Genomic DNA, 12,005 nt, shown 5'->3' with positions numbered 1-12,005 from the left:
GTCTATCAGCTGTGATAAAATCCTACATAACACTAAAAAATAAATAATTAAATAAATAAAAACCCTCTTGTAAATGATGCGAATACTGAACCTTTCAACTTCCCTGACCGTCCGGTGCAGTATTTTACTCTCTTATGCTACATCATTCACATCATTGTAAAAAAAAAAAAAAAAAAAAAAAAAAAAAAAGTGGAGGCCCCCCTCATGTCTTTATAGTGCCCAACGCTGCCGTTAGCCTCAGGCACTCACATCAAGCCCCTCAGCCCTTCCGGCCCCACGCTAGCCGTAAACCTCGGCTCTGAATGCAAGAGGCGAAAGAGATGAGAGGGGCTATTGATGCGCCGTAAACCGTTATTTTATCCCATCAAAACAGGAAACGAGGTGTGTGGGGAAAGACGGCTGCAGAGAAACGGCGGATTTTGTCTAAGAGCCCTGCTTTATTTGCTTGTTTGCAACTACAACAAAAAAAAAAAAAAAGGGAAAAATTGGGGGGAGGGGGGGATTTGAATTGTGTTGTTTGGAAAAGTGTGAGGATAATATTCAGAGACGGGAGAAGGATATTTTATTCAGATCAACAAGTCAGTTGTAGCCCCTGTAAAGTACATTGCATTGTTTTTCCAGTTTCACATTAAAAAAAAAGTAATCATTTAAAATGTATGTTTTATTGTCTTTGTGTGTCAAGAATTCATTGAAGTATAGCTGGAATGGATGCAAATACACAAATAGTGTATGTTTATTTAAAGATTCAAGTTTTATAACTCACGTGTGGCTTTAAATTATTCACATATCAGCCTGAAAGATATTTTTTAAAAATCCATTGAATCCAGGGGCAGATGTTGAAGAATAAAAGCCCCTGGGCTGGAGCCAGTTTGGTGGCCTCCTCTCAACCCCCCCAAAAAAATGTAATTATATTAAAAGATTTATATAAAAAATTGCTTTTACTCATTCAAATTACAGATGTGCTTGAACTTCATAATTTTCAAACATTCGAACACCACATGCAAAATGAGCCCTTGACTTCATTATAAGGTGCAATGTTAGTAAAATGTGCCAACATTTTCTAACGTCTAAAGATCGAGACCCTCAAAGTGTACTAATGAAGACATATACGTTTCTTTTTTTCTTCCATTCTATAAGCTGCATGCAACTAAATCTATCCAAGATATTTCCATAAACCTACATGCTCGTTTGCCAACGTGACTTGAGCTACTGAAAGGAGACATCTGACTTTTTATGGGCCTATCCAGCTGCTGAAGGTCCACAAACAGAGTGAAGCCTCCGCTGTCTGCCACTTCTTCCAGCACGAGTGAGCGTACGTGTGGCATGTAGCCATCACTCACAGGTAAAAGAAACCGCCTCTCAATGACCTTGCATGTCTGCACATGAAGCTGTTTTTTTTCTTCTTCTTCTTCTTCTTCTTCTTCTTCTTCTTACACGCAGACGCACACACACAAAAGTCCTGAGGGCGATCATTTGTCATGTGGAGAGGAATCTTCAGTCATGCTCCTTTACGCTGAGGACTCAGACTTAAGGCATTCCTCTGGAAATTTATGTCCCAACAGCTGTGGTCCCATCCGCCTCTGTGTGGAGCGAGAGGAAGATGCCGTCCCAGGAATTACGAGGGGCATCCAATCCATTCTGCACCTCCAATCAACCTCCGAGTGTTCGCAGAAGCACATGCAAGACATTTTCTGTGTGCAGTTTCCCGCTTTTTTTTCTTTTCTTCTTTTTTTTACTTTACTTTGTTTGCAGCTGCTTGACATCCCCTGTGTGTGTGGGTGCGTGGGCGTGTGTGTGTGTGTGTGTGCAAATGTGTGCTGTGAGCGCGAGGGATTCGGTTATTCTGGACGTTCGGCTCTTTGATGGCCGGACGGTCAACCCGGGGCTCTGTGCATCGGAAGGCCACGGCTTTAGAGTGAGGGCTGGGCGGGAACTTGACTTCACATTGCAGCCATATGGACTGCTGTGTTTTGTTAAAAAAAAAACAACAACAAAAAAAAAACGGGAGGTAAGCTGTAGGTCATGGTAAAAGATGAGGTCTTTACAAGTTGGTGATGTCATCAGAAAGCTGGTCTGCACCTGGCGGGGGAGGGGAACAAAAGGAATCTATATAAATATAGTTTTTTTTTATCAATTTGAAGCCATTTGGAATCACTTTCAGACGTAAACACCCGTTAGGATTCGCAGTTCGCAGCACAAAACCCACACAGGAAAATTTCCACTCTGACAGACGAAAGGCCAACGATTATTACACCTTGATTTTATTTTCTCTGTAAATTAAACACAGAGGCGACAGAATGGTAGCGTAACGTATGCAAACTCGACGAAGCGTGACGATGATGATGATGATGATGTGAGGGGTTCTAGTGATGAGGGTTCAAGGCCTCTTTCTGCATGTCTGCGGCGTACCGTCACTGTCTCTCTGTTTATGGCCAAACCCTGCAGGAATGTAAAGTGCTGTACAATCAGAGCCTTGTTTTCTTTTGCGTCCCAACATGTCCGGGCGCTACCGCTTTTGTTAGCTTTACGGATTCTGGAGGAAAAAGAAAAAAAAAAAAAAGAAAAGGAAGGAAGAAGAAAAAATGAATAGCCGGAGATCTTGACCGAACTCTTTCGTAGTTGGAATAATGTGGATCGGGTTTCGGAAAATGACCACAGGCGGGATGTGACATCAAAATGAGGAGCGGCACTGTCTGCATAAAAATGTGTTGAATTAATGAAGTTTGTTAACATTGCAAAAAAGTATTCATGTACCTTGAATTTTTACACACTTTTCGTCTATTCGAGCTTGATTTTCAGTGATAAAGCTGCAAAGAGAACCGTATTTTAAAGTTGGATGGAAAGAAAAAGGGTCTTTCAAATATTTTAAAAACAACAATTTGAAATATGGCGTGGAGATTTATTGAGCTACTACTTTACGTAATCTTTTGAATTTATTATTATTTTTTTTTTAGTATACCTCTAGCACATGAGAGTCCAACTCGATTTCATTTCGGGTCACATTAAGGTCATTAATGTCCTATATGGGCAAAATGTATTGATGAAGCTGCTTATTAATGAACTGCTGAAATAGTGTAGCTGTCTCTGCGTTCCATGAGTACTTCTTAAAAATAAATAACATCCTTTCACAAATATAAATAAATATGTATTTAACTTAACTGACGAATGAATATTTTCAGGGCCACATAAATAGCTACGGCGGGTCGGATTTGGCCCGTGGACCTTGAGTTTGACGCGCGTTCTCTAGCAGGTTTGCAAACCTAAAGGACTGAAGGTTAATTTCCCAGCCTTCAACACATTTTCTTCATTGTATTTAAATCAAAAATTTTTACTGGGCTGTTCTGTCACATGGATCTAATTTAACTGAGACTGCTCTGCTGCAGTTCTGGTTGTACGCTTAAGGTTCTGTTGGAAAGGCTGTCTTTGTCCAGCTTCAATCCTCAACAACGATTTCTTAAAGCATCGTCCTACGTTTAGACCTAATCATCTCTCCCTCAACTCTGCCCATGTTATTCCCACAGCATGATCCTGCCACCACCACGTTTCACCATGGGAATGGTCCTTTCAGGTTCTTATAACGTTAGTTTTCCTCCATGCCTGTCCAACTTTGCATGCTGGTTTTACTTCAGGATGGTTACATTTACAGATATTCAATTGTTTTGAGGAGACTTGTAATGAGAACTTATTGCACTGGGTTTTATTTAGCAGCATCAGAGTGAAAGGGGACTCATAGACGAACAACTTATTAGACTTTTATCTGCAAATGATTTTTAGAACCATGCATTTCCTTCCACTTCCCAATTTTTCCCCCGCTTTGACTGTGTCTGTCATGAGAATCTGCAACCTTTGCAATCCAAAGAGCCATTTTTGTCCCCAGTTGAGTTGCATGGAACATGTTCAGATCCTTAAATGTTACCTGATTTTCTAATGAAAATCTGCTACAAGACATTTTTGTTGTCATTCTTTAAAAAAATAATAAAACCATTTCATTTGTTGTTTTTTTTTAATATAGTTTTTACAATCAAGAAATACATAAAACTCTTGCAGAGAATTGATGTATTTTCTTCTGTGCACGAGATGCTGATATTTGTGGAAAGTGTTGTAAGAAAAGGCGCAGCCTTTCCAAACTAATGACAAATATAGATATTTATATATTACTGGTACTTTTATCATTCTGTTGAGGAGATTTCAAGCAATTATTCCACTAAAGAACCAACAGAGAATCTGTTAAAACCTGAATTTGTTATTTCATCTACACTGGACAACATTTAATTTTTTGTATTGCAGATCTCTGTTCTACCACACGAGGTCTGAATCAAATGGTTTTGGCTGGAAAGTGACAACATATGAAAAGCTCTGTGTTTGTGTTTTTGTCTATGTGCTACAAGAATAGATTTTTTAAAAATTTGCAAATTCATAAAGGGCAAAATAAACAGCCTTTTCTTATTATTTAAGTATCAAGTTACCTCAAATGACCAAATTCAACCTGACAGGAATTCAAGACGTTCAGTCGATGTGATTATAATTGATCAGTGGCAGGACTCAGGATTCACTAATGTCTATGTGATTCCAAACAGTTCAGACTGAATGAAACAGATTTCTTTATTTATTTCCGTTTCCAGGAAAGCCTTGCTCTAATCGTCCTCAATTTAAAGCATATCAACGTGATGAAGTTCAGGTTTGCAACAGAACACGCTGCAGGTTTTATTGCCATTTTTCCACGTTAGTCACACAGACATTAAATGATCCCTTTTAAATGACACATTTTGACCTTTAAGGTTTTCGCTTTTGACGTCTGTGGCTCCGTTGCTCTCTGAACCCTGACTACATGGACCGTACTTAAACGGACCATCTGCTTCGTGCAAAGACGCAGGATTCTTTTGCCGCGCGCATTTGACGCATGCAATTGTAATGAACTTTAAATCTTTGCGTCCAACGAAATCAGCCTGATCTAAACAAAACTCACGGTGCGATTGAAAAGATTTTAATGTGGAAAAAAAATAAAATAAACTCAGACTCCCAGTCGTTTTCTTCAACTTAAACGCCGATTGTTTGTGACCTTTTCCTTCGAAACTGAAATATAAACCTTCCGCCTGATTTATTTGAAAAATGTTATTTCTTTTTCACACAGATTCGTTTGGAAATTTGCTTTAAAATACATGAATGAATTTGCTACTTGAAAGGAGGTGAAAGCGGACGGTTTTCACATCCATTTTCAGAGAGAATGGGGAATATCTTCGTTTGGCCTCAACATGTGACGTAATGTAAACCGTCCGCTGGTCACAAACAGCACCAATAAACAACAACGGTACAAACCCGCCTTGTCAGCCTTCACAATTTCAACATTTCAACGTTTTTGTTTGTTCATATCCGCTCGAAAACGCTGACCCAATTCCTTGGTAGCGAGCACATGTGTGGAAGAGAGCAGGGGAAGAGCAACATTTCAAGAAGGAGCCGAGAAATGGAAAAAAAAAAAAAACAAGAAGGTATTTTTCCAGCATGCAGACAAGAGCAGTTCATCAGGCTGATGCACGTCTTTGAATGGAGCTAAAACCAACAACTTTGTGGAAAATGCGATACAGGGCTGAAGAGGGGAGTCTGGGCTAAACAAATGTCACTTTTGGATGCCGGGTGGATGAGAATGGGGAAAGATGATGAAAAAGAATGCATTCCTGCGAATTTACCTCACCGGCTTACCGGTTTCCTGGCCTTGATTAGAGGGACGCAATGATTCGTGGAACATTAAGATTAAAATCTCGGCTGTCCAGCTGACAATTACCAAAAGGAAACTTTGAGCGCCTTCATCAGAAGTGACATTGGTTTTTATAAGAGGAAGTGCGATTATAGCCTGCACTTATCCACTCAAGCTGCAGTGACAGCAGCGCTTTCTAAAGGTTACCACTGCTGCAATTTAAGAGGCTGCAGGTTTAAACCTAACATGGCTAAATTCAAACTGCTCGATTCGCAAGGCTTTGCGAAAGTATTTACGCTTCTTAAACTGAAATTTGACTTCGTTTTGTCACAATTGAAAACATTAAAGTATCTTATTGGGGTTTTATGTGTGCATAAAGGTAAAGTTAAGCAAATTGTTGCATTTTCAAAATATTCTACAAACAAAAGCAAAACAAAAGCGTTACTAAATTACACAAAGGTGTACTGTATTTACTAAGATACAAGACCTCTAAAGATGTGCTTGCCACATTTATTTAGGGGCTTTATATCATCCCGAAATAAAATGTACCTAACAGATGTGTACAAGCTATCTAGACCATCAGCTACTAGGTGAGGAGTGAATTAAGCAGGAGACACTCTGACAACTCTGGAGGAGCTGCAGAGATTCACAGCTTACGATGGAAAAACGTAACAATTTTGGCCTTCATGAAAGAATGGAAACTAAAAGACGTAGTTTCAGTTTTGTACAAGTCCTGCCAGGATGCCCTGTCAGCGTTATCTTCTGGGCGTGGACCCCTTTATCAAATCCATGTAAAGAACGTAAACTTTTAGAATGTTTTTTTTTCTCTCACTTTTATTCACTGTTCAATACTTATTGCATGCATTTAGTATAAGTGCTACCTCATACCTTCTGGTTTTAGCTAGCTTTAGCATGCTTTGCAGCAGGATGGTTCCTCCGCTCCTTTTCTTGACAGAAGCTCTTCCATGTAGCTCTTGCTAACCAGTGCTTCTCAATTCCAGTCCTCAGGCCCCCCTGCTCTGCATGTTTTAGATGTGCCTCTATACCAGAACAGCTGATTCAAATGATTGCATGACGTCTTCTCCAGCCAACAAGTACTGCAGAAGCCTGTTAATCACCCAAAGATTCAATCCAGGTGTGTGGCAGAAGGGAAACACCTAAAACATGCAGGGCAGGGGGGCCTGAGGACCGGAATTGAGAAACACTGGGCTAAGCTAACCTGAGGAGCAAAGCAGCTCGATAAATTTGGCAGTCAGCCAATCAGAAAGATGGGCGTGGCAAATAATATTACTAGTAAGTTATTTTAACTTATATTTTATAATGACGGAAAAACAGATTAGTTTATAATTTTAAAAAAAAGAAACATTTTTTTTCCTCATCTTCCCTCCAGCTGTGTATCGTCCTCCTGGCGCCCTCTGGTGGTCCCCACTTTGAAACGCACTGCAGTGTGTCACTAAAAATGCCACAGAAGATGCTCTGTTCAGATGAGGCAGACTTTTAACTTTTTTTTTGTTTTAGATGACAAACTCTGTGGCTGAAAAATACCCTGAGCGGATCATCCAGTGAACTAAATCCAACCTTGCAAAGCAAAGTTTTAGCTGAATATAGCCACAGTATAATGGCAAAGGTCTAACATCCCGTGAACTATTACATCTTAAAATACAGGTTCTGGAAAATTACATGAAAATAGAACAGAACCTCTGCACAGTTGCGAGGAATGGAGATAATTAATATACTAATTTATATGCTCAGCATATTGAGTCATAATCGTCTGTGTCAGTGTGCGCAATGTTGCAATCGACTTTTTAATGTTACGCTGTTCACATCAGCAACGCGTTTGTTGAATTGAAACATCTGAGACATTTTATAGCACCTGAGATATTAAAGCTCACCCAGGAGCTTCAGAGACCTTGTATACCATAAAGAAAGAAGAAAATGTACGTTAATCATAATCAATACCCTTAACAATTTTCCAATAGTTCCCTGCTATTAGTCATTAGAAAACAATGGGAGTATAATTTTGAAAAACTAATGTTTTGTTGGGGTTTTTTTCACTAATTTACTGAAGCAATAACTTCTCAGGTATTATCCAAACATCGCTAACAGAAAAGCAAGAATCAAACCACTTCTGGAATCACTTACCAGCTTTTAGCATGTTCTCTTTTTTTCCCCCCACAATTTGATCTTTTGCACTGAGCTCCAAGTCTTTGAGACCAGAAGGCCTCTTTGCCATCACTCTAATCTTTAGCTCCCTCTACAGGTTGCCTATCAAATTCAGGTTGTGCAACTACAAAGTTATAAAGGCTAAGAGGAACATGTTGGTGACATTAAAGCAATAGGCATTAAATTCTTATTTGAATGTGATATGAATAGCTTGGAGCTCAACTGTATGTTGTAAAATAATCATTAAGGCATTCATGTTGCGACTGACTTGAAACTGCTTGCCCTAAATATAAAATATGAAAACCTCAGTAAAAAATCTTTTTAAAAACACTTGATCTGGTATAATTACATCATTTTCTTGTATTATTTGGAAACTTCAGAAATGAATAAACATGTGGGGTAAAAAGCATAACACAAGCACCCAAAACTCAATGGCAAATGTTTTTTTAAAGAGTACAGTCTCTTCAGATCACATCAACGCTTAAAAAAAAAAGCTTTAAACCAATACAGGAAAAAGAATAAACGAATAAAAAGAACCAAATATGAACAAAGACTTAAAAAATATACATATATTTGAAGTGTATTCATAGAATTCACTTCAAATTAAAGAGATGCTGTCCGTAGTAAGCGAAGAGATCTAAAGTCTCAACAGCAGCACAACTCGACAAGCCGAGCAGATAAATTAGCATTTTGTTCATCTCTAAAACATCCAGTGGACATTAGAAGATAATGTCCAAGGGTTGAACTCCAAACGAACTCCCCTTCATCTGACTTCATCTTAGCTTTTTGATCATTTGCTTCCGTATCCTTCACCCCGTCTACAGGAAACTCACGCGATGAGAGCAGACCGAGCGGCTCTTCCTCAGGCTCAGCTCTGTTTGGGGCGTTTTCTCTGTGGCGCTTCAGAGGGAGCGTCCGCTGGCTTCTTGGACGCAGCTTTTTTTGACTCTTTGTCGTCGGGATCAAACAGGGCGTTCCTCAAGAAACGCGAAGCGGCTCCCTTGTCTAGCCGCGCCGCTTTCTTCTTGTCGGTGATCTCTTTGACTCTGTTCATGTAAGTCCTTATGCGCTCCTAATGAAAACAGGAGGGTGATGAGAAGATCGCCATGGATACAGAGAAAATATCAAAAATGTTAAAGGACGCACATACCAGTTCCTGCTTGATTCCATGTTCTCTTGGGTTTATTCCCTTTGTTACCAGATACACTGCAAACAATTATTTAAGTTAACACAGTTTCTTATATGCATTTAAATATATATGTGTTATTGATGTGTATTTCATGGACACATTGGGTTACTTTTACATGTATATTCAATCAATACAGGGCATTAGTTTTGCATTTAACTAATCAACATCATAATGAATACATTTATTAATAGAAGGAAATGAATAACTTACTCCAGAACAATGAATTAAGAGTATAGACAGACATCAGGTCCAGCTTGGCTTGCTCCAAAGGATCCAGCTGCAATGACGATTTCATAACAGTGATTACAGCTATTTCACCCAAAAGTTACATGAAACATGCACGTACAGAAAGAAGTCAGAATCAGAGAATTTTCAGCTAAAATATAATTTTCGTAAATCTAAATTGAAGGAGTTAAAATGTTTATCTGAAGGCTTGAAGTGCTACATTCAGCAGATTTAAAAACTGGCTCAGAGTTTATGCGTTGTACTGTGTTTTTCGTCTCTACAAAGAAGCAACAAGCGTCACCTTCTGCATCAGGTCGTTTCTGGACATGGACATCAGCTTCTCCAGCATGGTTTTCACCGCATTCACCGAGGAGTCGAACGTGGTCAGCTGTTCGTCTATCTCCTGCGGGTAGTCCTCGGTTACCGCTCCCGCTGCCATTTTCCTACAAATTAACAAAGTCCCAAAACGTTCAGAAATCCCAGCTGTAGCTCTATAAATTAAGTGCAACAGACAGGAAGCAATGCTCTGTCCCGGCTAGCTACGTTGCTAGTTACCAGACGCAGCTAACAGAGGGGGCACACGTTTTAATAAAAAACAAAGTAGATAAAAGAAAAGGGAATTACAACCGCTCAATGTAAACTGAGTCTATTTGTGGTTCTCTAGGCATTACAGAAAGTGTTGCATTTACCTTTTCAAGATGCTTCACGTTTTAACCTTCGAACAGGAAGTGAATAATAACGTGTAACCTGTTTTACTTCTCTCTACTGCCCCCTGCCGTCTGGGAGAGTCACCGTTTGCTTGTTCGCTGCTTTACACTTATTTTTTTGTTGTTGCAACTTTACGTTATTTACATTAGCTTAAGTAGTTATTATTAGATAGCTGATAGCTATTTTCTTGCGTCGCGTTTTCCAGCCATTCCAACGCATTTAGCCATTTGGCTAACTCTACTTTAGTAATTAAATTCAATTAAATTGAATTTTATTTTATTTCAAATTAATCTTATTTATAAGATTTTATTTGTAAAATCTTACTTTAAAAAAAACCGTCAAGGTAAGTTAAAAAAAATAAGAAGACAAAGAGTCATTTTCGAAGAAGATATAGTAAACCTGACAGAGGTGCAGCGGTTGCCTTGGTAACCAGGAACGAAATTATGTGTAAACGAGAATAGCCATAGTTTTGCCGTCGTCACAGTCCTCGTAGACAGAGAAGGCTTGAGCCATGGACAACTGTGATTTGGAGAAGCTCACTATCTCTGCTGGGAAGCTCCAGCCAGCCTTCTCACCGCAGGTTACAGACTACAAAGTGACGGTGGAGAGCAGTGTCGACAAAGTGACTCTGGGCCTGAGCACCAGTGATAGTGCAGCATCATACAGCATTGTGAGTGTTACTCCGAACACACCTTACATCCATTTATCATTATTATTACTACCACTATTATTCTTGAAGACAATTCTTTCTGTTTTAGTTTCTGGGTTTCCTGTGTTGCAGCTGACTGGCGATCGTTCCAGCACTGTTACGCTGAAGGAGGGGATAAACCGAGTGGAAATTGAAGTGGTTGCTGAAGATGGGACAGTGAAGAAATACAGCGTGGACGTCACCAAGCTGTCAGCAAAGGTTGCAGAGCTCAAACATCTGTCCCTTAAAGGGGATATTCCACTTGCTGCCAAAGTCCATGATTACAGCAGTGAGTAGAAACTTTATTATTCTCGTCGGACCTGCTGTATGTCCCTTGATTTTGATTTGTGTCCAGATTCACATGCAAAATAACTAAAAAGTAGCTTATTATTATTATTATTATTTGTTTATTTTTTTCTATTTCACTATGAAACTGACTGTCCTGGTCTATTTTCCTGCAGGTTTCGTCCCATTTCACTGTAATTTAGTGACAGTTAAAACCAAGGTTCCGGACAGCCTCATTAAAGTTACAATAAATGGTAGCGACTCTCAAGCTGTCTCACTACATTTTGGAGACACCTTGGTGGAGCTCTCTGTCCGCTCAGCAGATGGCAGTGTTACGCAGGTACAAAAGTGTTTTTGTAGATCGTCCAATATCTCATGTGCAACTGCAATACTGGTTTCAGTGTATATTTATTTTCAAATTGCTACCATTTACCTTATGAACCCCTAAATCATATTCCAAAAAAAAAAAAATCTGTTCAATTTAAAGTCTGCCGCCTCTTGAAGTTGCTCGTCCCCATTAATAAATAAGGAGACGTAAACTAAATTTGGGGTTGTACTTTGATAGGTCCATTAAAGTTCCATGAGGCTCTGCTACGTTTATCACTAAATAATGGCCGCCTCACTTTTGCAGGCGTACACAGTGTGTGTGACGCGGGAGCTTTTTCCCGTGGCTGTGACCTTCTCTGAGAGGAAGCATCAAGTGGAATATGAATGCCCCGTGTCCCTCAGCGCTCTGTACAGACCTGTGTCTGTCCGCCAGAGGTGAGACCTGAGTCAGATACGAGTTTCATTCATTCAGAAAATTGTAGCTCTATAAATTAAGTGCAACAGACAGGAACCTAAGCAACTTAATAGGTCCCCCACACCACTAGGGGGCCCCGGAGGACACCAAACTAACATGATAAAAATACATATTCAAAATAACATTGAATAATCCAAATTAAATGCTATATGGTAAAAAAAACGATGTCTACATTATTTTTATAGTTGGCAAACAAATAAACAGGTTGATTTTGTTTTTCTTGCGACAAAGCAGCTAAAAAAACTTCAAAGTG

General features: G+C 39.4%; 2 protein-coding genes across 2 annotated transcripts; one reads left to right on the top strand and one right to left on the bottom strand.

Moving 5' to 3' along the window:
- Nucleotides 1–8,190: 8,190 nt before the first annotated feature.
- Nucleotides 8,191–10,065, bottom strand: c1d (C1D nuclear receptor corepressor). The gene is made up of 5 exons (XM_032552287.1): nt 9,959–10,065; nt 9,571–9,712; nt 9,255–9,321; nt 9,006–9,061; nt 8,191–8,927 (listed from the first exon to the last, which is right to left on the bottom strand). Exons 2-5 carry the CDS (start codon nt 9,706–9,708, stop codon nt 8,724–8,726), a joined length of 465 nt encoding a protein of 154 aa, XP_032408178.1. The 5' UTR covers nt 9,709–9,712; nt 9,959–10,065; the 3' UTR covers nt 8,191–8,723.
- Nucleotides 10,066–10,376: 311 nt separating this feature from the next.
- Nucleotides 10,377–11,421, top strand: LOC116712588 (uncharacterized). The gene is made up of 3 exons (XM_032552389.1): nt 10,377–10,647; nt 10,759–10,954; nt 11,127–11,421. Exons 1-3 carry the CDS (start codon nt 10,489–10,491, stop codon nt 11,396–11,398), a joined length of 627 nt encoding a protein of 208 aa, XP_032408280.1. The 5' UTR covers nt 10,377–10,488; the 3' UTR covers nt 11,399–11,421.
- The last annotated feature ends 584 nt before the right edge of the window (nt 11,422–12,005 follow it).

The sequence above is a fragment of the Xiphophorus hellerii genome, chromosome 22 (assembly GCF_003331165.1).
Source record: "Xiphophorus hellerii strain 12219 chromosome 22, Xiphophorus_hellerii-4.1, whole genome shotgun sequence".
Classification (NCBI taxonomy): Eukaryota; Metazoa; Chordata; class Actinopteri; order Cyprinodontiformes; family Poeciliidae; genus Xiphophorus; species Xiphophorus hellerii.
Note: the sequence above shows the minus strand (reverse complement) of the source record. Positions and strands in the feature narration are given on the sequence as shown.